The 27,845-nt window shown below is 38.4% G+C and overlaps 2 protein-coding genes across 2 annotated transcripts; both read left to right on the forward strand.

Annotated features, from left to right (window-relative positions):
* The first annotated feature begins 3,555 nt into the window (after nucleotides 1-3,555).
* On the forward strand, nucleotides 3,556-7,475 carry hbegfb (heparin-binding EGF-like growth factor b). The gene is made up of 6 exons (XM_026938763.3): nucleotides 3,556-3,730; nucleotides 4,325-4,501; nucleotides 5,382-5,541; nucleotides 5,663-5,818; nucleotides 5,904-5,981; nucleotides 6,131-7,475. The coding sequence occupies exons 1-6, from the start codon at nucleotides 3,688-3,690 to the stop codon at nucleotides 6,192-6,194; spliced, it is 678 nt and encodes a 225-aa protein (XP_026794564.1). The 5' UTR covers nucleotides 3,556-3,687; the 3' UTR covers nucleotides 6,195-7,475.
* A 2,611-nt stretch (nucleotides 7,476-10,086) lies between these two features.
* On the forward strand, nucleotides 10,087-27,537 carry pfdn1 (prefoldin subunit 1). The gene is made up of 4 exons (XM_026938471.3): nucleotides 10,087-10,223; nucleotides 10,760-10,926; nucleotides 11,040-11,124; nucleotides 27,152-27,537. Exons 1-4 carry the CDS (start codon nucleotides 10,191-10,193, stop codon nucleotides 27,233-27,235), a joined length of 369 nt encoding a protein of 122 aa, XP_026794272.1. The 5' UTR covers nucleotides 10,087-10,190; the 3' UTR covers nucleotides 27,236-27,537.
* Nucleotides 27,538-27,845: the final 308 nt, after the last annotated feature.

Below are 27,845 nucleotides of genomic sequence, written 5' to 3' on the forward strand. Positions count from 1 at the left end.
TCTGCATGGAGATCTATCATCTGAAACTCATCAGTGATAGCTCCTGATTTGCCTACTAGCTAAAACCCCAATGCTTTACTTCTTTACATGTTTTTTACAAGTCGCTCCGGATCAGAGCATTTGCCAAGTTTCTAAACATCAACGTAAATGCAATAGTTCAAGCACAAGGTGGTGCTTGATGGTAAAATGTATAATCCTGTCATATTTTTAATATGCATTTCAGTTGTTTTCAGTACACTTGCAATGGTACTTGGAGCAAATGAAACAATGCGAAGGATTTATGATTCCTCTAACATGGACGAAGGAATGGGGACACCTGACCATCACACCCACATGTGCTTTTTGAACATTCCATTCCAGATTTAGTCCCTTCTTTGCTGTTATAATAACCTCCACTCTTCTGGGAAGGCTTTCTACTAGATTTTAGAGTGTGTTTGTGGGGATTTGTGTTCATTCAGCTACAGGATCATTAGTGAGGTGGGGCACTGATGTTGGGTGAGGAGGCCTGGGGTGCAGTCAGTGTTCCAGTTCATCCCAAAGGTGTTCAGTGGGGTTGAGGTCAGGGCTCTGTGCAGCACACTCGAGTTCTTCCATTCCAACTCTGACAAATCATGTCTTCACGGAGCTCGCTTTGTGCACAGGGGCATTGTCCTGCTGGAACATGTATGGGCCTCTTAGTTCCAGTGAAGGGAAATTGTACTGCTACAGTATACAAAGTCAACCTATACAGTTGTGTGCTTCCAGCTTTGTGGCAACCTTTTGGGGAAGGCCCGTGGGTGTGATGGTCAGGTGTCCACAAACTTTTGGCCATGTATCAGTGGATGCCACCAAACATTTTCAGCCAAAATAGAAAAAAATGGCATTTTTGGCCAAAAGAGGCACTTTTTCATAGAAACATAAAATGTACACCCAATGAGCAGTTTATTAGGAACACTACTATTTATAGGAACACTATTCATATCCATATGCACTGCCAATTCATTCTGTTTTCATACTGTTTACAATGTTTACACTGTTATCAGTGTTTCCACTGCACTCCCACTTTAACTCCACTCAAGCCTGCTGCTAGTATCTACAATGTTTACACTCACTGCTTATTCTTATTTGTTTCATTTATAATGTTAAATTACTTTTAGTATTTTACACTGTTATCAGTGTTTCCACTGCACTCCCACTTTAACTCCACTCAAGCCTGCTGCTTGTATCTACAATGTTTACAATCACTGTTTATTCTCATTTGTTTCATTTATAATGTTAAATTACTTTTAGTATACGTCTAACTCTCTGCGCTGCTGTAATAGGTGAATTTCCCTTAGTAATCTATCTATCTATCTATCTATCTATCTACAGTATTACAGAAACAAAATATGAAGCTGCTCAAATACATAAATTTGACTGATAACAAAGTAAGTATGCCCAGGATGCTCTATGGTCAAGCAGGTAACCAACTTGTTAGCTAGTTAACTAGCTAATTACTAGGTCTTATGGCTTAGGTGGGGGCTAACTAGGAAAATGTCACTAACACTTTTAATGCAGTATGTGTGCAATAACAGTCTGTTCTTTACAATACTGTTTTTTGGTGAAATGACAACCTAGCCTCCCTTTATTAATCACTCTCTACATATTTGGCATCAACACCTAATTAGCGAGCAGGCTCTCTTCCAATCCACTAACATTTATTATAAAGCCAAGGTTGTGTTAGTTACCTAAAAAAGCACAACTAATTTCATTATGAACATACAGCATTCATAACTCTGTGTATCTTCTATAAAGTTACACAAACTTGTATACGTCTCTGTAGTTGGTTTTACACATTAGACTGTATTAAAGCAATGAGCCACGAGAGGGCGCTCATTTCAGTGATTTTATCATGGGTAAAGGCTTTCCTAGGCTCTAATGAAATGCCCTCTTGGGTGTGTGTGTGTGTGTGTGTGTGTGTGTGAGTGTGTGTGAGTGTGTGTGTCATGAAATCCAGGGTAAATAAATAATTTATTTAATTATTGATTTGCCAACAATTACAATTTATTAAAATCTTGTTAAACAGTATTGGTTAACAGTATAGGTTCTAAATTACAAGCTATAATGTACATTTAAGATCCTTTTGTATTTTTGTTTTCCAGCACACCTAATTCTCAACCCTGACACAGAATAGCCTATAAAAATGAAATATACATATTAATAAAATTATGGTATGAAACATATACAGTGTTCTAAAATCACATCTATACATAACTCTAATTTAGGCCTTAACAACTACTTTCATTAGCATACCACAACTTTTTTAGCATATGTCACAGTCCTTACTGTGTGTTTGAATGGATCACCTTCCTACGAGATCAACATAATAACCTTTTTTTAACATCACACTTAAAAAATTGGATAATGTTCTCTAAAAGCAACTTGTTAGGAGTGTTAGCTTCAATTTGTGAATTGCAAATTGTCCCAAGTTACTTAAATAGTTATACCTAACCCATATTATGATGTCGAGACATCAGGTAAATTAGTTGGTATGGAAGAAATCGAGTGTCCTGCACAGAGCCCTGACCTCAACCCCAGTGGTCACTTTTGGAATGAACTGTAACACCGACTGCATGCCAGGCCTTCTCACCCAAAAACAGTACCCGACCTCACTAATGCTCTTGTGGCTGAACAGGCAAATCCCCACAGCCATGCTCCAAAATTTCAGAAGAGTGGAGGTTATTATAACAGCAAAGGTGGGACTAAATCTGGAATGGGATGTTCAGCAAGCACATGTGGGTGTGATGGTCAGGTGTCCCATTTCCTTTGGCTATATAGTGTATTTCTGAATGCACGTTAGAGGAATCTGCATTGTTTCATTTGTTACAAGTACCATTACAGGTATACTGAAAACCACTGAAATGCATATTAAAAATATGACAGGATTATACATGTTACCATCAAGCACCACCTTGTGCTTGAACTATTGCATTTACATTGACATTTAGTGACTTGGCTTATTATAACAGCAAAGCATATACAAGCACATCTGGGTCAGATGGTCAGGTATCCCCAAACTTTCTACCATTTAGTGTAGATAATCAACACCTTGACTATTTCAGAAATGTATTATGTATCGTGTATCATTTATCTATTTATGGCAAGAAAGCTAAGACAATGTGGGAAGAAAAAAAGTCCCAATTCACCATAATTATTCATAAATTTTATTATTTATATATTATTTTGTTCTGGTAATGTGTGCTAGACTGTAGTTGATCACTGATATCATTTGAAGCAGAACAGTTTAAGCACAAGATGGCGCTCAGTGGTAAATAATCTTACACTGTTCACTATCATACCTTTAAATGGTGCTGATTTGGCAAATGTGAATTAAATGGGTGAAGTGGGTTAAATTTATTGAACCCCAGGCTGAAAAAAAGGTTTTGTGCCAGTTATTCGGAGTTTAGAGCATTCAGGAACATGATGTTATTATTATGATGATTATTATTTTATGTGCAGTGATTACTCAGGTGTGTCAGTGATTCATAGAGGAAGTTTGCCCTGTACAGTGGGGCTATATAACAGCAGGCAGCAGGGGCGGTGCAGTGCTCACTGCTCTCCCAGGAGGGACTCACTGCCACTCACACCACTCTCTGCTCCTCTCAGGTCAGCCCGCTGAACGCGCAGCAAGCTGTGGACATCTAACTGGATACACCATTCATTTGGAATATGAACACCTTTCGACTCGGACTTGCTTTCCTTCACTGTGTTGGTGGGTGTTTTTAACACGACCTCTTTGCATTTCTTTCATGTAGACAACTAGCAGTGACATGATGTGAAGTTCCACAAGGTTTCCTGTCTTTAAGACTTCTAAAAATGACTTCAGATCATCAGGGATGGAAGCCTTACTACTCTTATTGTTATTATTGATTGCCTTTTTTTTTTTTTTTTGGATCATTAGACGGTTGCATGGCGCGCGCGCGCGCGCACGCACGCACACACACACACGCACACACACACACACACACACACACAAAGGTCGACTTAACTATACTTGTGAGAACCGTCCAGTGACAGAATTGTTAATGCAGTTAAATAATAGTATGCTACATCTAAATCTAAGCCTAACCTAAACTTCAGTATCCAACAGAAAACCTGGGGTCTTTTTTAGTTTTCTGTAAATAAAAGTTGCAGTTTTGTTTAAAAAAAAAAAAAAAAAAAAAAAAAGACTTCCTCATGGGGTGGAGGGGTAGATGGGGGCTGAGGGACAAACAAATGTCCTCACATGGTCAAAACTGTCTGATTATTGCAATCCCTATCACAGAATGATCCACATACAATTACTAACTGGCACCCCTGTTTGCAGTTTTCCTCCAGCTAAGTGGCTGTTCGTCCCAGGATGAGAGCGTGAACCCTGCAGGGAAACTTCTGCGCACTCCGGCTCAAGTGCACACTTCAGACAATGACACCAACATGGATGAACACCTTCTGGACAGTTACGAAGACTACATCTCTGCGGAATATGAGGACGACTATCCCAGAGGTAGCGTCCAATTCTAACAATATTTCTTTATTTGTTTGCATGTAATCTGTCTGTCTGCCAGTCTATCTATCTATCTATCTATCTATTCCCATATTTTTCAAAGAAACTCAATGTAATGTTTTTGCATGTAGCTGATAACACCTGATTTCATTTATATTCACATGTTATATCTGTACAGAAATCTAAATAACATTTTACTTAATTACATTCATCCAGCTGGATGAGTGGTTGAATGTAGTCTGATTTGCAGAGGTGCATAATCTAAAAAGAGTTCATTGGCACCTGCTGACCACCACACAGATTTGCATCCTGATTTTTTAATAAGTAGATCAATAATCTAAGCACTATTAAGCACTATATTCATGTTCTGCTAAATCAGAGGGAAGGGTGATATGTGAGATATGAAGAAGACATGACAGAGCCTACTTTAAGTAGGCATTATCAAATGCACTTAATGGAAATGCTTTAAATGACTGCCAAGTATTATCTGATACCCCTTCTTCTCTCTGGTAATAAGCCAGATGTCAGTAATTTGATGTGTCCCCAGTGTTGAATGAACTAATAGAGTGTTTATTTGTGGGGCAGCATGGTGGTGCAGTGGGTAGCATTGCTGCCTCACAGCTCCACAGTCCTGGGTTTGATCCTGAGCATGGGCTACTCTCTGTTCTCCCCAAGTTTGTGTGGGTTTTCTCCCATATTCCAAAAACTAATTGTACCTAGAATGTGTATGTGCATAGTGGCATTCCAGGGTGTATTCTGACCTCACACTCAGGGCTCCAGATCCACCACAACCCTGGCCAGGTTAAAATTGTTACTGATGGTGAATGAATGTAGTATTTATTTCTGTCTAACATTATTTAACATTATTTTTTCTCCTTAGTTGCATTTTCCACAAAGCCTAAAGATTCCTCACTGACCGCAACGAAAGCTCAAAGGAAGGGCAGAGATAGGAAGAACCTCTGTCTGAGGAAAAGATACAGAAATTATTGCCTCCATGGCGTTTGCCAGTACCTGCCTGAACTAAATCATACCACTTGCATGTAAGTCACACATAGTTAAATTAAGTGAACAAATTAAGGTATAAGGTTTCTGATCAAAGAGTAAAATGCTATATTTTGGGTCTGAGTTATCAGTCATGCCTGAGGTTTTATATATTTGTAGATGTGAGGCAGGATACTCAGGCGAGAGGTGCCACCTGTTCATCCTGCCTGTTGGCAAAGAAGCTGAAGGCAACAGTCACACCACAGCTCTGGCTGTAATGGCAGTGGTTTTGTCCTTAACATGTCTCACCATCATTGGCCTTTTACTGGCCTTAAGGTTAGTACTTTTGCTAAGCATATGCACCTCTTCTACAGTTTATGTCACTATAGTTGTCTAAAACAATGTATATGTGCCCTTACAGATGTCAGAAAAAGGGCGACAGTAGTGTGGATGAGAAGATCAGACTTCAGCCACTGGATAGTAGTGAAGAAAAAGCAAAGTAAGTCTAATATGTGTTCATATTGTGAGAAAAGAAATGCCACATAATTATGCATAGCAATCAAAATACAATACTGAAAGTCTTTTTCTCTTAGAACTCTTTATGCTCTAGATTCATTATTAATGGTCTTTTGCTATATTTCATTCTAGAGACCCAAACCAATGGCTCAGTGGACATGATAGCTATCAACTGGAAACATCCTGTCAATACTGAAGAGAAAAAAATGGTAGTGTCCAGAACATCATATGTCTCCAAAGGACGACCTGAAGGAAATTATGAACATTGATTTGAAGATTGTAGAACACATCTGTGGGTCTGTGTAGCTCCAAAACATAAAGAACATAGGAAATAAGAAAGTCAGTGAATGTAGTTGCATTACAATTTTTAAATGTTTGAACGTACTATTTATTTATTTTTAAAGGATACTTGAGCTCTATAAGGTCAGTCATGTTGGTGTATTTATTTATATATTAACTATTTATTTTGTCATGTAATAATTATGTATATTTACTGAATGCGCTGCCAGTTTGTCACATGTACAGTGCAGTCTGTAAGCACTTAAACAGTGATGCATTGTTGGTGGTTTTTTCCCTGTACTCCAGCATGTTGGATATGAAATGAAACCATAAGTGTGAGTTTGAAGAACATAATGTCATTATTAATTTTTCATTAACAGGCCTAAGACAGCAACACCAAGGAAGATATTTAGTGTTCAGTGATGTCTGTGATGTGTACATTTCAGGTAATCATTTAATGTAAAGAAAACTCTTATATAGCACCAAGTACTATATACGATTGGAGTCTGCTTATTACGATACCTTGACAGTTGATGACTGTGCAGAGGATTGTGCATTAAGCATTAAAGCATTAATACTAATATTGTACACGTTAATATCATAGTCATTGTTTCATTTCAAGCTGGAGTACAGAGCCAAAACTAGAAAATAATCACTGTTCACTAACTTACAGGCTGAATTTAAAATGTTTTTAGATATTTATTATTGTATAACCAACAAACATTCTGAAAGAATTGCCTTTTTATGCCTTATTTGTTGATGTATAAAATTATTGGTCATTTGAATTTAGTACATTATTTTGCTAAATATTCTTGAAAACCATTTGTGACTATACTGTGAAAAATGGAGTCCAATTAAAGATAATTGGTGGTACCTTTTGTTTGTACATTACTGGCCAAAATGTGTAAGCAAGAAGGATTTCAGCAGTATTTTACCAACAATCAACACAATACAATGCAACATGTTTACTGACAGCTAGTGAAAATGAACCACGAGGCATGGCATGGCTCGTCCAGTCACTGTTTCTATCACCAATAAGAGTCAAACCATTTTATTCTCTATTAACAAGCATATTACTGTTTGTTATCACTTAAAAATTAAATTGTCATGTGTTTATTCTTATAAAATTAGTGATGCTTTCAGACTTTTGTCTTGTATGTAAGAGCTGTTGGTTTATTTGAGCAGTACTAGTTTTTTCAGTAGTACATGAAATAAATATATTTACACCTTATAACTGCCAGTTCAGTTACTGATAAAAATAAAATGGAAACTAATACAACCAATTACTTTTTATTTGAGAGCTTGATGATTGTCTTAGTTAGTTGCCAATAAAAGTAGCTAAATTTTCTACACATTTGGACATTAGCTTTAAGGTAAGCAAATTGCTCTACATGGTGTCCCAAAAGTTTCCATACGTAGGGGACTATGTATGCCAGCACCACGTCGGTTGTGCCTTCGTCAGTGGATGTTCGTGGACATCCACTTCTCGGTTGGTCCGCAACACTTCCAATCTTTTTGAATTTGTTAATAAGTTTGGTGACAGTGTCGTGTGTGATTTGCTTGCCATGTTTCCTGTTCAAGTCCATTGCAACCTTGCAACAGTTTCCCAATCCAGCCATGAGAATGATTTCAATACATTCTTCTTTTGTCAAAGGCATCTGAAAAAAATATATAATATAAACTAAGCAGGAAAAATGTTGGAAGACATTTTGCTAAAAAAGTGTTAATTTCCCCTATGTAAGGAGACTGTACATGAAAGGTTTTTTTTAATCAGATTTCAGATTACTGAGCTACCCGGTTAGAAGAGACTAAAGAAGATAGTCACTCTGCATATAAATAGACATTCTGGCATGCTACATGCAATATTTGAGACACACCCATCCACAAGACTGTTGTAATATCACTTCATCAGGTCAATTTGTGAACAAGCTGGCTCTGGGGTTAAACAAAAAAAAAAAACTCTTTTAATTGGACTGGCAAGACCCAATGATTTACATACCTTACCTAGGTAGAAAAAAGAACATTGGAAATATTCATATTTCACGTCTAAATTGTGGGAATTGTGGTCTTAATTAACCATGTTATTTAATTTAGTGGTGATCAGTTGTAGTTTAGTCAAGAGAGTAGTTGTAGTTTACTCTAAGCAGTTGGATCTTCAATGAATGTTGCCCAGTTACTGTTATATTAGTGTTTTTTTTTTAGTTTCCTTACAGAAAACCTGAAATGCAGGATTAAATCAGATACAAATATTGCAGATAACCTTTAGTTCCAATTCACAACCAACTTTCACAAATAAAAAAAAAAACATCAGATATTTGTGGTACACATTTGTATTCCATTAGAAAATCTTCAAATGTATCAAGAATCCAGCCCTCATCAGCTGTTAAACCATTAGAACCCACTGAAGACATAAAATACCATTACTAACCATGACAAAGACACTTGTAACTTGCACTAGTAAAACCAGTAACTTGCAAAGGGTATTAGATTTCTTTTCAGCAGGGAGGATAGGAAAACCAATATATAAACCAGGGGTTGTTAAGTTGTGGGCCTCTGTCTGGATGCAATCCACCACTTGAAGAAACAGAACCAATCAACATATGAAAAAACTGGACATAATTCAGCGACTCCTGTTTTTCAAACATGAACCATTGCAGCTTCGGTAGCAGATCCAGGGGAATAGCCAGTCCTTTCACAATGGTACAGACAGGTTTGATCCAATGGCATTTTTAGGGAGGCAGTCTAGGGTCGGTCAAACTACTCATCCACATCCATAGATAAATGACTTTAGGTTGCTATCCCTATCTGTGTATGGCCTGTAGTAGGGAAGTAGTAGTAGTAGATTTACAGTAAAAGACACACACCTGAGCAGCATTAATTTGTCGTCTACCAAGCTACAAAAAAATCATAGCTAACATAACATTAGGCTACATTTTATGAAGTGCACTAGTGATATGCATTCAATATCATTAGCTAACAGTAGCTAATAACAGACTGAACAAATTCTTTGTTATGCCTCCAAACAATAATATTGTTTAAAAGGAATATTGTTTAAAAGGTCAGTGGTTCCAGGGAATAGTTTGCTTCTGTGCAACCCTGGCCTCCCCTTATCTAAGTCCATTAGCAGATCCTCTGTTGCAGCTTTCACACATTTTCATAGATGTCAACATAGTTATTGAAGTAGGTGTTTATTCTTCGCTTCAAGTTCAAAAAATCATGAACTGATCGTTAATGTTTAAGCGTTAAAAGGTGGTAAATGGTTGTCACCATTCAGTCATGTTAGTTTTAATGTGTTTTATATAGCTGGATACCCCTGATATAAGCTATAGCCTACAAACTTCAAGACATGGGTTCTCAAACCTTAAACCTTTTGCAGACAGAGGCACCTTAAAAAAAAAGAAAGAAATCTTATGGAATAATCACATTATTAGGCTCTTTATTCAAATGTATACAATAACGTTCCATTGACAGAAGATAAGCTGATATTATTGATAAGCCAACTTGTTTTCCATCTTTATTTTGTCTTATTAAGGTTTTGTCTTATTAATTCGATTAAACCCATTCTCTTCAAGTGACCAGTCAAATAAACTAATGACTATAATAATACAATAATATTAATAAAATCTTTGATAATGGTGGATTATGATTTAGTTTTCTGCCACTCTACTACCACTGTCCCCATTTTGAGAACCACTTCTTTAAAACATATCATTAAACATTTCAGCTGAGGTTACATTTTATGTGTCAAGTGTAAATCATTTTCACTGACTCTTCTTATAATAACTGTCTCTAAATCAGCATGACATTTAATAAGCATTTTAGTTATTCCTGTAAAACCTTCTTTCCCCAATAAGGGAACGCTGCGGGAAACCTACAGTGCGCATGCGCATTCGCTCCGCCTGTCTCTGGCAACATGGCGGCCCCCGTAGACCTAGAACTGAAGAAGGTAAATCCCAATAAATTAACGGCGGCTCTTATACCATGCACTGAAACCCTGGTTATTTTTGCAAACTCGCAGGGTGACAAAAGAAGCTGTATATTCGTGTTAAGAGTCTTGGGTTGGAATCTTGTATAGCTGAGTTACTTTTGTATAAGAATAGCGACGTGGTATGAGATGAATGTAGGTTGCTAGCTAATTGTTAAGTATAATAACACATACAAGTGTAATAATAATAATAATAATAATATTAATAATAATTTTATGATTAATGATTTGATGAGGATTGATTTAAAGATAGCTAGCTAACTTTAATCTTTCAGCTAGTCACATTTTCCCACGTTGAAACCATGAGAAATAGTAGTAGTTAGCCAGCTAGTCAGTTTAGATATCAGTATTGATGTGTATGTTTACTTAGTTATGAGTCAAGCATATGTGTTTGAATGGCCAAATGCAGCAAAACCTTTCATTTCTGTAATATATTTTGTCATTTCAGTGTCATACTCCATTGAAATATATTGTATTCCTGTCTGTTCATCTCTCAGGCCTTTGCAGAATTGCAAGCCAAAATGATTGATACACAGCAGAAGGTGAAGCTCGCAGACTTACAAATCGAGCAACTGAGTCGCATGAAGAAGCACGCTAATCTGACCCATGTAGAGATCACTTCACTCCCCAATACCACTCGCATGTATGAAGGAGTAGGACGCATGTACGTATCTCGCTCTGTGCAGATGATGTCACATTTTATCTGCTCTTACAACTGAACGTCAGAGTCAAGGCATTGATGTTCATAGATTTAATCTCACTCTTACTGCCTTACAGGTTTATCTTGCAGTCAAAAGATGAGATTAATAATCAGCTGATGGAGAAGCAGAAAACGGCAGATGACAAGATCAAGGAGCTGGAGGTAAAGTTCTTTCATGCACTCTCGCGTACGTCAGTGTAATTTACAGGAGTTGTGCACTGTCCCTAAATCAAACACTTATTTATTATTCACTCCACTGTGAAACAAGAAAGGACTATTGACACACCAATCTCACTTTATCCATATATACATACAGAATCTGTGTTGTTAGCTAATCTCACACACACGCACGCACACACATGCACACACACGCACACACACACTTGTAGCATAAAACATATTTCACAGCATGAAATGTAACTGATAAAAGTACAATGTGTCATTGGTTAATAAATAAATAAATTGCTGTGAGATTAGAGGAATAAAACAACCCAGGGCCTGATCAGCTTCAATGTGGTAACAGTAACTCTGTTTCCTTTAGGGCACGTCACACTACCTCATCGTTGATTATTTCCCCATTGTGTTGTACACACTTATTGATTAATCACTCCATTGCGAAAAAGAAAGGACTAGGGAAGCACTGATTTTCCTTTTTTAATACAGTATCAGAGCTGAAATATGCAAAATCTGTGTTGTCAATCAACATCTCACACACATTCGTGGCATAAATTATACTGGAAATCCAGTTCAGCATTTTAGGCACATATTTTATCCCAACAGCAAAAAAGAAACTCCTGAAATGTTTCAGAAAAATCTGAGAAAATCCTGTGTGCAAATCCTAATTCAAAATCATCTTGCATTAAATACATCTTATATCTGTTTAATAGGAAGTATCATATCACTGAATAATCATGTAATTAATTAGGTCTAACAGTATCAGGGACATGAGTGAATGCACTAGTTGTACAATATTGAAAATGTTTTTAGTGAATATGGGATATCTTTGAGACAGACTTCTGTCTTGGAATATGCGTCTTAGTTTGTACTGTGCAACCAGCTGAATACAGTTGGGAAATTCCAAAAACAATAGAACCCATTTAAACATCTTCCTGATTGTTCTCTATGCCTCCCTACCATAAATCGCATCGGGTGCCCATGATGTCATTATTAGTAAATGTCTGCTGTACATCATGCTCTGCAGTACTTCTCAATCTGTCAGGAAGAGAACAAATGAATGGAACATGATGCTTCTTGACATTATAATGAATGTTTTTCGACAACTTTCTTGACATTGTGGCTTTAAATACATTCAAAATGATTACTTTTTTCAATACAAACATGAAACCTGTCATTAATATTTTACCTTGTTTCAACCTTTGCTCAAGAATTTTGTAATAACAATATATAGGATTAAAAATCCTAATTAATTTTGACTAGATCACATAAGTAAGCTGCATCTTTCTTTGTCATTAACTTCAAGAGAATGACAAAAGTGAGGCTAGTGAGGGAATGACTGTTTATAGTGACTATAATGTAAGTGATAACAGGGACAACTTTATTAAGAATTAACAACATTAAATGTAACAATACACTAATATGAAAATAATCTGCCAATTTTATTTTTTTTACTTATTAGTGTATAGTTAAATTTCCTGGAAATGTACAGGGAAATTCCTGGACAATTTTTGTGGTATGAGAAGAAAGAAATGCGTGATAATGGCTTCACATTGCATCAGACCACAACTCCCTGTAGTTGATGAAAAAGAGATGATGAAAAGACCTTAACTGTAAATGTACAAAATAAGTGGTAATGCCATGATATCATACCAGATGGCAAGCCTGCAGGGTTTATCTGTTACGCTACCATGACTATTGTGTTGTAACATTTTCTTGGTGTTTTCTGTAAAACTGCGTCAGTTAATGACTAATGGTTTTGACTGTTTCCTATGTAGTTGTCCATTATGTAATCAACCACGTCAGCCAGGTATTTGTCTGCTCTTCGATACTAATTACCAGGTTCTTTACCTTAAAAAGCAAATGGGGAATCCCTCAACGTAAAGCGCATCAGATTTAGGGGTCCAGTTAAAACGTTGTCCAGACAGACGTTGGAAAGAAAAATGATTCCACTGATTGATTCGTTTTGAAATCCCGCACCCGGATGTCTGGCTATGCCATTGGCAAGTTCTGACTTGTTAAGTTAAGACACGTATACATATTGGGGATGGGGGAATTAAACTAATTACACAATCTGGGAAATGCAAATGCAATTCAACTGTTGCAACTAGATACGAATGAACATGATTAATCGTTTTCGTGCCATGCACATGATGTAATATGTAGGTTATTGCCTCACATTTAAGCCCATCAAAAATCCATAAGTGTGTAAATGCTCATAAAAGATTTTGCATGCTGTGTGAAGTGTTTCTAATGTGTCTTCTGTTTATCAGATAAGTCACACCATCTGTGAAATAAAGGTTGTCCCAGTTTTTGTTGTGTTGAGCAAACCTCATGGTTTTATGCTGTATATCACTTTTGACTGCTTGTCATGTATTATAAATGGCTTAGTAGTTCCTCGGTTAACTTGTATTATTTTTAGTTGTAGACCTGATTTATCAGTCAGCTGAATTATTGGCTACCCTCCATGAAACTGAGAGAAAATAACATGCAGTGACTGATAGTTTGAGCTTGAACATATGCAGATGCCACTGAAATTTTCCAAATTAGGGATAGTTTTCATGTAAAACACTGATTTCAAAATGATCTGCACTCCCACCATTACTAGCTGGTGAATCCTGCCCTATAGAAAATAACCCAGGGACCCGGGGCTGAGTGCGGTTATTTTGGTAGAGTGTGAAAGTTCTTAGTTGAACCAGGGAGAAATCCAGAGAACCAAGCCTCTTGAAACACTGACCTGGGGCTTGCTGTTATTTCCTGCTTCACATTTTTTTATGACGGTAGAGAAAGGGCTGTTATGGTCAGCAGAGGAGACGGGATGCCTTATCAATTATATATGGAGTGAAGAAGTGTCCACGCAAATGGACACAACTCATAGAAACTCAGCACCATTGTGGTGCAAGTGGTGGCACTGAGAACATCATGAAAAATGCATAACTTGTGCCTGGCTGCATGGCACAGAACAATCTTCCTATATGAGAATGGCTTCTTGTTTGTAGATATTCCTGCACAATGACATGCCATTCAGCCAAAAAGTGCTGTTCTTCACCACTTATTTTGGCACTATAGGAAAATAGCAAACAGTTGAATGTAGTGCCTACCATTTTGCAAACTTATGTGCACAAATGTGATCAGAGGAATTCTTCTGTGTGAATGAAAATCTGTGATTATGAGGGTTTGTACATGTGGACTGCCCTCTTCAATTCAGACCACAGGTTTTCAGTTGTAGCACCAGTAATGCTTGGTGAAGTGTAGGAGCTGCATTTAGTGGGTTGCTTTCAGCAATGCAACTCTACAAACAGCTTGTTCTTATGGATGTGCTGTCTGGATTTCGAAATGTGTGAAATTCTGAAATTGTGATGTCTTCTGTCTTCTTCTCCCACACCATCCTCCTGACTGTGTGGTGGCCTGATTGTATTTAATGCATATTTTAACAGCTGTATTTTTTGGATCCATTATCAGATTTGTGCAGGTCAACACCCATCTTGTCTCTTTTGTGTTTAAAGCTCTGTGATTTTCTATATAGATGACAATATTTAAAATAAATAAATAAATAAATAAAAATAAAAAATAAATAAATTTACACCCAGAGAAATAGAACATGGTGAAAGGCAGTGATACAAAAAAAGTATAAAAGCTGGCCATTTGTCTTTAGATTGACTGAATTTAGAAGAATTTAGATTGATTTTTGTTAGAGGAAATGGTAAGTAGTTTCTTTAATTCTTTGAATAAAACATGTATAGTGGCTGTAATTCTGAAGTTGGCAGTGTAGCTGGCAAATATTTATACAAGTCGTAATTAGAGTATTGCCTTTTTTGGCTTATGGATTTGACCATGTTTGAACCTCAGAAGCCTCTGGTTTTGATCATGAGTCCATATAATCAGCGTTCTTCACCTATGACCCTGCTGAAACTGTGTACAGGTGGCATGGTTGATTACACATCAGTACAGGAAATGAGGTACAGTGTCATTATCCAATTCACCTTCCATCTGTCTGGGAGGAACAGGTCATAAATTTGCAGCTTCATCATCTGCCTTCTATTATTAGTCTGAGTCTGAGGTTATCATTACTAACTCAATGCAAGTTTGTGCAAATATTTGCTCTTTGTGGCCTAGATGGTGTGTTTTCACTTCTAATATGAATAAGGGAACAGTTTAATGTGTAGGGTAATCTTATCATTTTTAAGGCATTCTAATTAGCCATGTGTGTAATTATAAATATTAAATGTTCCATAGTACTTTAATTGCCTAACCTTTCATTATGGTTTATCAGATTTGAAACTACCAAAAACTACACTTGAATTTATCTGTTCTTTCGACAACTTGCTTCTTGTTGAATGAGTAAATGTAATTATTAAACTGTTTTAGAATGTTACACCAAATAATGTTAGCTTAAACAGGAATTGTCCTTATGTTACCTGCTGAATGCAGTAGTAATAGAGTTTATTTAGGGAAATCGTCAAGTAGGAAGAAGGAACGGGAATTTTTAATTTTTTTTTATTTTTTTGCTGTCATGGGGCGTGTCTGCTTGTCCCCTTAGTCACTGCAACTCAATACAAAGTTCTTCTGACTGATCACCTCACATTTCTATCCTGATGAGAGTGGTCTCTTCCAGGATGACCCCGCCCCCATCCACAAGGCATGAGGGCTCATCGAATGGTTTGATGATGAGGAAAAAGAGATAAATCATATACTGTGATCTACGCAGTGACTCGATCTTAACCCTTATGTGAGATTTTGGAGCGACGTGTTAGACGGGACCCTCCACCACCATCATCAATATATCAACTGAGGGAAAATCTTTGGGAGGCATGATGTTCATCCCTACAGTAACATTCCAGAGAAATGCATTATGGTGGCCTGACACCTTACTAATGCATTTTGTTGTAGTTTTTTCCTTTAATTTGTCACTTGTCTTTAGAAATGCATGTATTTTTTTAAATTATTTTTTTATACTGGTTCTGTTAGCCAGCTAGGTAACATGAGCTTATACCTACAGTCCACTTGTCAACAAAAAGTCTAGAGACTGTCCCTCCTCTGTGAATGGTACAGCCAATACTCTAGATCCAAATTCTGTCCAATGTCGTGCCTATATGGCAGCGTCCTCTCACGTCTAAGAGGTCAGAAGCCTGTTCTTCATACATGGATTACTCTGTTAGCTGGATTGGATTGTTAACAATTTGACATGATCCTGCATTTCTGTTCTTCAAAGTCTGTTGTTAGACTTGTTACCAAGTCAACAAGTTCCTAAGCTCAAACCAGCTCAGGAGCAGGCTTATTCAACGTAAAACAAAATGAGATGACACTTTTAGAAGAGTTTTTATAAATACAGAAAATCACACTCGTCATATTACTAAATAAAAATGAAAACATGCCCATGATTTGAACAAGCGGTTTACAGCTGGCGTTCATAAGTCTCCGCTACTTGTTTCTATGGATAATTTTTTTTTTTTATTAATGTGTTAGCAAGGGTAAGAAGTATTGCCATTGCCAATTCGAATTAGCAAAGTCAAACAAAGTACATAAATCTTGGGCTAGCATTATGATTTCCGAATCATGTGAGCACATTAAACTGTGCATGTTCTACTACATTGTGCACAAGGGAAAAAAAATGAATGGCCTCTCCAGGCTTCCATACCATTTCCGTTAGCCAATCATTGATCATAGTTTCACACAGTTATCTCAACCAACTCAATCCAGCTCAACCAATAAAATCTCTGCTCTCAAATTTATAGAACAGAATTAGGCCATTTTGAATTATAATTTTTAGCAAATCTGGCATGTGGAATCTTGATTTGGATTTGTTAAGCGATGTAGAAAGAATGGAGCTCTGGTTCCGATATGTTGAAGGTTCAGAGACAGCAATATTGTATCTGTTGTATACTGTGCTATATAACTCAGAGTTTTGGTAATGGGGTAATGAGGCGAGTATTGGTAATGAGGCAAGTGCAGCAGACTGGTGAAATTCTACCTGTACAATGTTTCCTGTGCTACTGGCAGCCACACAGTCCTAAGGCATAGTAGATCCATTTCATCAAAAGCTGCTCCTTTTTTCTACAATCATACCTTTGATGATTGTGGCCAAGAGTTCCATTTTACATCAGTCCATAGCACTTGTTTCCAAAATGCCTCTGGCTTACCTCCATATTTTTTAATTTAATTATTATTATTATTATTTTTTTGCACACATCAGATGATCATTTTGTGATGAGGCTGCAGGTGAGGTTTCCTTCTGATGACTCTTCCATGCAGATAATGTTTGTGCAAGCAACACTGCAGAATAGACATCAAAATATGTTGAATAAACAAAAATCAACTAAATGTTATTTGCAGGGCTGCCCATTTTTGCATACAACTGTATAGCGGTGAGACAGTAAGCAATTTGAGAAGAGCATCTGCATTTTAAATTAATATTGAGGAAAAATCTTGCAATTAATTATCTGCACATGACTAATTCTAGTATGCCCTAGGTGGCTTAAACAGATGTTGAGTCGCACTATATATTGATGTTCCTGTAAATTTATAACAAGGCAGCCTCTACCCTCGGTCATCTTGATTTGCCAGAAAGGAAAGGTGCTTATCTTAAAAGGACAAACACATTTATTACAGGTGATGTCAGTCCTTATTTAAAAATGATTTATACACTGTTACTATATGTGGATTAAAACATGTACTTTTTATTAAATGACTTAGTGCTCATGCAGCTCCAGTTTCTACCACTTTGGCCTGTGCGTCCTTCTTTTTTTAAAGTATCATTCTGCCCTACTTAGCACAGCAGCACAGTTTGTGACCTGTTTATTAAAAATGCACTGCGATAACATGGAAAATAACAATGCATGCTAATTACAATTTTCTTACCTTTAAGGAAATTGGTATATGGTCTACCATAGAGGTGAACTCTATGACTAGATTTGACACCCAGTTATATTATTACATTCTGTATACCAGATGAACAACATCACTGTTGTCAGTGTAAGTGTTGGCTCATCTTTAGCGGTGCATGTCTGGGCCTGTATGTGGCTGCACTGTAGGTGGCGGATTGGGTGTAATCCCAGCCTGGGCCACTGATGATGTGCAGGATGGCGGGCCAGGAATGCAGTTGAGGGCTTCCCTCACCACTCAAAGTTGAAGAGGGAGGACAACACATAGTGCCTTGTCACACTCATGACATTGTATTTTCCTCTCGGTGCCCACTCTCTGTTGATCATCTTTCCTGTACCTACTGAGCCAGCAACAAAAAGTCCTGCTTAGAGAGAAGTCCAATGGTACAGCAAGCCATAAGGAGTTTCATAATTAATCCAGAGCTTTATGGAAATGCAAATACAATAATGTGTTTGCTTGTTGTCAGATGGGACTGACTTGCAGACTGTGTGCTAAAACATGATGCAAACTGAGGAGGTTCCTTAACTTGACCCCTGAGGGCACACTGTCGTTTGAGATGCTGGTTTCTTTTTTAAAATCGTGTGTACATTGAGATGACATCGCTGCCATTTTTTTGGATAAGACGTGACTGTACTGTATTTAGACTGAAGGGTGTGCATGAGCTCATGGCTCTGGTGGCCACTGCACCCACTACCCTGGAAGGAGCAGTGATTTAGGAGGTAACATGATGTCATTAGCATCCCAGCAGTGCGCTGGCCCCCTCAGAGATCCTCGTGACCGCTGTGTATGAGTGATGACAATACGGCTGCTAATGATTCCTTCATGAACTCATAATTGGCCCAGGATGCAGGTGGGCACTTGGCTTGCTGTGTAGGAGAGACCGGGTATGATGACAGATCAGTTTATGGACCTGTCAACTCCTCTGTCTTGTCATTGACAGGACATTGTTTGCTGTACTGACAGGAAAAGATGGGTGACGGCCGTTATTAATACTCAAGGGGCCAGTGGGGAGACAGTCTGCAGGATTAGTCGCGAGGCTTGGGTGTCAGCACTGGGTGTGAGCTTGGGGACAAATGTCCCTACAAGGCACTTTGATGCTCACTCCCTGTCTTTGACATCTGATAGGTGTCTTCACACTATCAATGTCATGAATGACATAACCGATAACGTTACAACAGATAGCATTAAGCTTCTGTGCAGCACGCGCTCTGTCATGATTGTAGTGCAGACCTTTAATGCCCCCTTTTTAAGAAGCCAGTGGTGAGTTCTTCTTATCACCTCACAGTCATCTGGTGCTTGACATTAGCCGTCTTGTTTTCAGGACAGCATTGCATTTCTTTGGCATTTCTATATGCACAAATTTGGCATATAGCTTAGAATAAACTGAATAAACCATCATCAAACATACCATCTTATTTTTGGATGTAGGATTACGATTCTTTTTACCTCTTGGATTATGATTCATGTGCACTCTAGAGTATGACTGACTTATTTTTATCCAGTCCTGGGAAGTCTGCACTTCACAAATTTAATGTTTCCTTGCTTCCACATAATTCCTAATTCAACTTGTTAGATAGTAGTAGTAGTAATAATAATAATAATAATAATAATAATAATAATATGGTGCAATACCTACATAAATAGTGGGGGTGGCATAACACCAGGGACACTATGTCTGAAACTGAATAAAGAAACTAATGTTGTGTCCCAAATCATACACATTTTGTGCTGTTTTAGACCATTATTGAGTACTATCACTAACCAGTTTTCTTACTACAGTTAGTGTTTGAATTTTTAAAACCTCTCATGTAGCCTTTAAACCTACCAAAAGATCTATTTTGAGTAGCTGTTTTCTGGATTTTCTAGAATAGCAAACACTTTTGAATGTAAGGTAAGAGTTTTAGATTTGAGACACAGCTCATGAAAACAATCACAGTGAAGAAGTTTTAAAAAGAAACAGAACTCATCAGTGTGTTTAAAGCCACTGTGCATGAAATTGCTAAATATTACAGATAGACAGTTCCAAACCTGATGGACAGGGATGTTTTGGCTCTGACGTGCCATCTAGTGGATGTCGCTTATGTATATCCTCCAGATGTACGTAAGATGCTCAGATGAGTTTGTGAATGATGCTGCTGGCGTTGCTGCTGCTTCTGCACACGCACATTTTGGCTAAGACACAGCAGTACTGTATTTAGAATATGAATATGTAAGTTAGACTATTTTATACATCACCATATTTGAAAAGAATCATCTGAACAAAATAACAGTTTTATCACCTGTATCCCTTGAAGTCTGTATACCTGTAGCCACACTATTGTTGCATTTACATTTAAATGTAGAGAATTTATCAGACGTCCTTACACAAAGCGACTTACAGAAGTGCTTTGTAGTCTGTGTAAAAACGTATCCTAATACTAGTTCAACAGGTCACAGTCTAAGAATACCATCGAGCTAAAACTGGGGGGGAGGTTAGTACAGCATGTTTAAAAAAAAAAAAAAAAAAAAAAAAAAAAAACTTGCTGGAAGTTTATGTTCAGATTTGCTTTACACTTGCCAGAGCAGTCCTGTATTAGGCTCTGTTGTTCTTTAGTCACTGAGAGATTGCACTGGCATTCCCAGCAGGTCAGCACTTCAGTGCCTCTGCTTGCAACAGAGGAACATCCAACAACAAACAACAAAGGGCCCCATTTAGAGGAGGATGTGTGCAGTCTATCTGGCTTGTCATGTGTGCTCACTGAAGGTGCTCTGGGAACCGAGGGCTGCTGTAAGAGGCCCATTGAGGCTTGAACAATGAGAGGTTCTGCGGCTTGACTCACCAATCATCAGAAACCTTCTCTTTGTGCCTCCTTCTGCATTGTTCTGTAAAGGTCAGCCTTATAAGGTATCATTATCTTCTGGCAAGAGTGTTTCATGTTGGGGCAAGTGGGAATTAACCATTAGGCCAAGGTTTTCCCTACTCGTGCTACTTGATGGAGGGGTAAATACAGGTTTCCCATTCAGTGTTTTGTCTAGACTTGTGCTATAGTGGATGGTTAGGTAGCTATTAAATGAAACATTTAGTGAATTTAGTATGAGCAGAATGCTGCATAGGATACTGTTGGGGCTGATTTTTTTTTGTATGATGGGAAATCAGTATTCAGTAGTAGGCAGTGTTTAAGGTTTACTAATCTGAAGGTCAGGGGTCCAAGGCCCAGCACTACCAAGCTGCCACTGTTAGGCCCTTGAGCAAGGCCCTTAACCCTGGGCTGACACTGTGCTGACCCCAGCTTCCTTACAAAAATTTCACCGCAATGTATGTGTGACAAATAAAAGCTTTCTTTCTTCTTGTTCTACATAGTGGTCATCAGGAATAAAAATAAATATTGTGATATAATTGTTTCATTTTGCCTACTCCTGAATGCAGCTAAAGTGCCATATTTAGGTACAGTTATCTAGTGCAGAGGTGGGTGATGTGTAGCTGGGAATTGGTCAATCGCACATTGCCAGCATATTGCCCACAAATGTCCAGTCCAATCCAGTACTGGTCAGTTGAGTCCTTGATGATGTTTTGAGAGCTGTGATATCATCACTGTTCCTTTTTGCGCACATTGAGCTAATTCTTTCACTTCTTTAAAACCACTTTCTGATCACAAAAACCATAATCTTTTGCGTATTCACATGTAATGTTGCAATAGTCCCAGCCCCGGGGGAAAATACATAGCATTAATCACTGCCCTTACTGCATTTCAGTAAATTCTGTAGGGCTGCATGGAGCTTTGCGATTATGATTGGTTTCCCACAGGTAACTAAAGTAGGTAATGAACAGGCAAGTTTAAAAATAAAAATACACATAGTATCATGTTCTAGCTGTAGAATGCCCAGGAAACCTTAGGAACGAATCGTCCAGGCACTTTCCACTCCTGTTGTTTGTCCTCCTGAGTTTCACTGCCATTTTAAAGATATTTTTGTCCACAGTGACCTTTTAATAATAAGTAGCTGTTCTATATCTGCCTGTAGATTGATGGAATGTGTGGTATGAGACAGATAGCAGTTGTTGTCATAAGTCTTATGAGGGTTTCTCAGGACATATTTCTCTTTGTATATAAAGGTACATGTCAGTGACAAACAGGAGAAATCATAATTATAGAAAAGTTTCCCCCTCTTATCCTACCCAGCCTTCTCTTTCCAGAACAAGGAAGTGTGTGGTTAAACTGTAGTGCATTACACTCATATAAGAGCTCTATTGCCTTTAGTGTATCGTTCACAGACATTGTTGTGTTGGTGAACAGGATCGGCAAGGTGCTATAATTAAATCCTCCCTTCAATGAACAATGACTAACAGTTTATCTGATGCCATTTTATCAATAGCGTCAGTGGAGCCTTGTTGCACGTAGCATCCAAAGCAGTGTTTTTCTAATTTAAATTCTTTTAAACCAGGCACAAGGTGGGAATACACCCTGAGTAAGACACCATCCAGTCCATCAATATAATATTGCCAGTCCTCCTGCCAGTCCTCCTGCCAGCAAGGAGATTATGGAAGTGGGAGAAAACTGGAGAACCCAGAGGAACCCAGAGATACAGTGATAGCATGGACAGTAACCCAAGCTCAGGATCTAACCAGGAAGAAAACATGATTCATCAGACCAGGCCACCTTCTTCTATTGCTCCATGGTCCGGTTCTGATGGTCAGTTGTAGGCACTTTTATGCGGTGGACAGGGGTCAGCATGTGCACTTTGACTGGTCTGTGGCTATGCAGCCCCACATGCAGCAAGCTGCAGTGCACTATGTGTTCTGACACCTTTCTGTCTTAGCCAGCATTAACTTTTTCAGCAATTTGTGCTACAGTAGCTCTTCTGTGGGATCGGACCAGACGGGCTAGCCTTCGCTCCCCACACGCATCAGTAAGCCTTGGGTGCCCATGACCCTGTCGCCGGTTCACCGATTGACCTTCCTTGGACCACTTTTGGTAGGTACTAAACACTGCATCCTGGAAACACCTCACAAGACCCGCTGTTTTGGAGATGCTCTGGCCCCATTGTCTAGCCATCACAATTTGGCACTTGTTAAAGTCGCTAATATCTTTACACTTGCCAGTTTTCCTGCTTCCAACACATCAACTTCGGGAATTGACTTTTCACTTGCTGCCTAATATATACCACCCCTTGGCAGGTACCACTGTAACAAGATAATCAGTGTTATTCACTTCACCTGTCAGTGGTTTTAATGTTATGGCTGATTTGGTATATATTGTTAGCACTCATAATCTGAAGAGTGTAAGCATAATTTATCACTCCAGAGTAGGTGTTTCCAGTGTTCCAGAGTTCAATGCTGGTGTGCTTTATATCTCTCCAGCTGATGAGTGCCATTGCACATGATGATGCTAAGCTTGTGTTTGGCTGCTGGGCCGTGGAAACCCAATCCATGAAGCTTTCGATGAACGGCCCAGGTACTCACGTTGTCTCCGATGACCATTTATAACTCAGTTTCACAGCGTCTTTCTGTAAGTTTGTGTAGCCTGATGCTTCACAGATGAGCTGCTATTGTGTTTCCACTTCACATTAACAGCACCTAACAGTTACCAGGGCAGCTCTAGCAAGGCAGAGAATTGATGAACTGACTTATTGAAAATGTGCCACGGTGAAAGCCGCTGAGCTCTTCAGCACACCCCATGCAGATTATACTTATTTTGGGGGTTACATGGCTTGCTTTTATGTACCTTTTACCAATAGGTATAACTGGCATAGCCAAACCCATTAATTAGAAGGGTTGTCCGCATACTTTAGGTCATGTAGTATATATGCACATTTATTAGTCTTTTTATGGTACATGCGATTGTCTAGCAGGTAGACCGTGGTTACTTTGGCCCTAACGTAGTTGCACTCAATACAAGCTTTCCGCATTTAACATTACTATATAAGGACCTCTTACTTAGGTAGACATTTTCCAGGCCTGACAGGGAAATTAAGACATGAACAAGCCCTGACAACAGTAACAGTTGTTGGACAAAAATTAAATGAGACTACGCCAGTAGGGATCTCAACAGTGCTGTTTTATAAGCAGTACTTAAACATCATGTGAAATAAAAACTTTGACTGATATATTGATGAGACTTGTGCAATGAATCAGCATATGTATTTATATTCCTTGCGGACCGACTTTGCAGGGGTGTGTCTTTTCATTGGAAGCATGCCATAGACATTCCTTTTCTTATTATTTCCACACAAATGCTTCCTCATGTGACTTCCTGTGAGCCTGCTAGTATAGTTATGTGTGCAGTGTATGATCATATTTCAAGAAGGGTTAGCAAGACCATAGTCTTATAGAGTTTGTAGACTGAAGAAAGCAAATGCCAAACTTGTTGAACTGCAAATTTGTTGAACAAATGCAGGTATGTGAGAAAGTAACAAGCCTGTCATATTTAGTGAGAACTGTTCTCACGTGTAATTCATGCAAAAGGAATGTTGGTCATAAGCCCAAAGACCAGCATCTACACGAGTAAGGCTTGAGCAGTAAACACGCATGTGAATCCATATATTTCATAATAACAATGCTATTCATGTGGCCTTGGTTTGGGTGATTTGAGATGTGGTCAAAATGCCTGTGAGCCAGAGGTACACTGTTGTAACAGTGTGTGTGTGTGTGTGTGTGTGTGTGTGTGTATGTGCGCGCGCACACACTGTAGTAATGACTCAGGCTCTTGTACTGGGCATATTTGGGAGGTTTCAGATAACAGCATGTTTTCCCGACACCACTTTAATTTAGCCGCTCACTCAGATGTTTGAGACGTGCCCCACCCTCCCACCTTTATTCCTGAATGGGCTAGTGTATCTTTAGATGAATTTTAAGCTTTTGAAAGGGTCACTTCAGCTGAATGGAGGAAATATTTTACACCAGTTTGCATCACATTTGGTTTCAGTCGTAAATGTCAAATATCAAAAAGATGTGTATCTAGTACTATAGGAGTGTTTAGCCAGTTGTTGTCTTAAACAAATTAAAAAAAAACTTGTATGAGACTGATTATGTGTAATTATGATTTATTACGTAGACTATAGTCAACATTATACTAGTGTGCGCACATGGCTGTTACTTTAGCGGCATTGCTCACATACTTACCTGTGTACCTTTTGTACATTAAAATTTATATCCTCTAGGAGGCAAGTCAGAGTGGAGACATCACTGAGTAGTGTTTTTTTTTTTTTTTTTGGCTGCCTGTAAAGTGTTAGTGATTTTACGCCAACTATTTTGGGAAGCATAATTGTCACTGTAGGGTGACATGGAGATGTCATACAAATGCAGCAAGTTCTGTTAGCGTTTCTTCAAAGCTTTCTGCCATTGTCTCCAAGCTGTGTCTCAACACACACGTACAATGACCTTATACTTAAAAGTGTTTACTATGTAGCCTGCTAATCCAGAAGATTAGTTTGTAGTACATATTTGTAGATGGGTTTAGACATGCGAGGTCTATACATTTTAATAGTTATAGTGTAGTCATAATGTAGACATAATGTAAAATGCATGTGAAGCAAACAGTACCCTGAAAAATTGTCTGGAATACTGATTTATCATGATTTATTTTTGTATAATACCATGCGGATATGTAGTCTTACTTTCTGAGGACGGGCACCAAATGACTACAGATGTACATATTTGTCATTTAAATCAGGTATAACGTTGCCATGTTTTTGAGTCTGACTTGAGCAACACTAAACATCACGGATTAGTGTTCCATACATAGATTAAGTGTACTGTATTTTCAGGACAAGTAGTTCTAGAGTATGACACACCCCCTTCTAGTCATCTTTTTGATTAAAAGATGGATGGATATTTTGATGGAGGAATGGACTGATGGTTGATTGCATGGATGGTTGATTGCATGGATGGACGGATGGTTGATAGAATGGATGGATGGATGGATGGGGGGGTTGATTGGATGGATGGTTGGTTTATTGGATGGATATACAGTCTGATGGATGTGTGGGATGGATGGGTGAGTGATCAATTGGATGGATGGATGATTAGTTGGTTGGACCAGGGATTTCAGAGACCCCTGTTTGTATATGGTCTAGTTTTTGTATCATAGTCCTTAGAATGTTATGGTATAGGTGTCTTTAGGCTTGAGCTGATTGATGATGGTATCAGGACTTGCTGATAGATTGTGTTTATAGCAATGGCTATTAAATTGGAAAACATTTAAATATATTTAAGATTTTTACATGCTGACCTGTCTCTCGTAAATCTCTCTCTGCTCCACCTCTCTGTCTGAAAAGTCAAAAAGTCACTTTTAGTAATTTTTTCTACTTTGCTAGCACAGCTTTTCATATGGCAAGTGAAAAAACACTTCTCGTGTGGTAACCATAGCTACAGCAACGCTAAGCACAGCTAGCACATGTCCAACCAGGATTACACATTTATTTCATAAATAAAACAAAAGACTGTTTGATCACCTTTAGTGTATTATTTCTTAATTAATTCATTAATTTGTCCATTCATTCATCTGCAGTAACCACTTTATCCTGGTCAGGGTCTCAGTTGATCTGGAGCCTATCCTGAGAGAACTAGGCACAAGGAGGGGGAGTTCACCTCAGATGGGACACCAGTCCATCACACACCCATATGTTTGTTGCTGAACATTGCTTTCCAGATTTAGTCTCCCTTTGGTGTTATAATAACCTCCACTCTTGTGGGAAGGCTTTCCACTAGATTTTGGAGTGTGGTTGTGGGGATTTGCCCATTCAGCCAAAAGCATTAGTGAGGTCAGGCAATGAGGTCAGTTCCAGTTCATCCCAAAGGTGTTTAGTGGGGTTGAGGTCAGGGCTCTGTGCAGGACACTTCAGTTCTTCCATTCTAATCTTGGCACACAGTGTCTTCAGGGTGCTCGCTTTGTGCACAGGGGCATTGTCATGCTTAGTTCCGGTGAAGGGAAATTGTAATGCCAGAACGTACAAAGACATTCTATACAATTGTGTGCATCCAACTTTGTGGCAACAGTGTGGGGAAGAACTACATATGGGTGGGATGGTCAGGTGCCCAAAGCCTTTTGGCCATATAGTGTATTTTCAGCATCTCTGATTGCTAGAGGGCATAATTAGACTATAATTAAACGATTTTACACAATATCGCATGTCTTATCGGTCTCTCTTTTCTCTACAGCAAAAGAAGACGTACCTGGAGCGCAGTGTGAAGGAGGCAGAGGACAACATCAGAGAAATGCTAATGTCCAGGCGGGCCCAATGAAGTGCACCCACCGCCATGTTTTCACTTTCCTTTCCACAGCCTGTTATTCGTTTAAGCATGTTTGCATGTTCCTGGGTGAATACAGTTATTTCTAGGAACAGAACACATGAATCATTGTTCTTTTCAACGGGGGCCAGTAAGACTGGATGAATATGGGTGTGGCATTTAGGTCACTCAGTTGTTAACCATTGCTCCTTTCGCTGTGATGTGTCATGTTTACTTTTTCATTGGGGTGTAATAAAAAAGTTTTTTCTTTATTTAAGAAGGTGTTGGTGTGGTATTAAAGGTGTTTGTTTAAATGACTGACTTTGTGGTTTATAGACTGCAGGCATGGAAGACGGTCATTGAGATACTATCAGACCACTTTAATGAATGACGAATGTTTCCTGTCTGGTGTGTGTGTGCGTATAATTTTTATATTGATGATTTCCTGTTGCGCCTCTTCCAACTGCCTATTGACCAGCCTTTCTTTCCATTTTTACTTTTTCTTTTTTGAAACCTCACACCCATTTGGCAGATATGAGTTTATTCTTTGAACTCTAGCCTGTTCTGTACAACACTAAGATTCTTTTATATATTTTATGGAATTTCTCCCAAAGTTGTGAGACTG

The sequence above is a fragment of the Pangasianodon hypophthalmus genome, chromosome 15, assembly GCF_027358585.1.
Source record: "Pangasianodon hypophthalmus isolate fPanHyp1 chromosome 15, fPanHyp1.pri, whole genome shotgun sequence".
Lineage (NCBI taxonomy): Eukaryota > Metazoa > Chordata > Actinopteri > Siluriformes > Pangasiidae > Pangasianodon > Pangasianodon hypophthalmus.

Excerpts from the sequence above, each read along its gene's own strand:
- hbegfb (XM_026938763.3), top strand. The coding sequence starts at position 3,688 with ATGAACACCTTTCGACTCGGACTTGCTTTCCTTCACTGTGTTG. Across the intron at positions 4,502-5,381 it reads TGAGGACGACTATCCCAGAG|TTGCATTTTCCACAAAGCCT; the intron begins GTAGCGTCCAAT and ends TTTTCTCCTTAG. Across the intron at positions 5,819-5,903 it reads GGCCTTTTACTGGCCTTAAG|ATGTCAGAAAAAGGGCGACA; the intron begins GTTAGTACTTTT and ends GTGCCCTTACAG.
- pfdn1 (XM_026938471.3), top strand. The coding sequence starts at position 10,191 with ATGGCGGCCCCCGTAGACCTAGAACTGAAGAAG. Across the intron at positions 10,927-11,039 it reads TATGAAGGAGTAGGACGCAT|GTTTATCTTGCAGTCAAAAG; the intron begins GTACGTATCTCG and ends ACTGCCTTACAG. Across the intron at positions 11,125-27,151 it reads ACAAGATCAAGGAGCTGGAG|CAAAAGAAGACGTACCTGGA; the intron begins GTAAAGTTCTTT and ends TTTTCTCTACAG.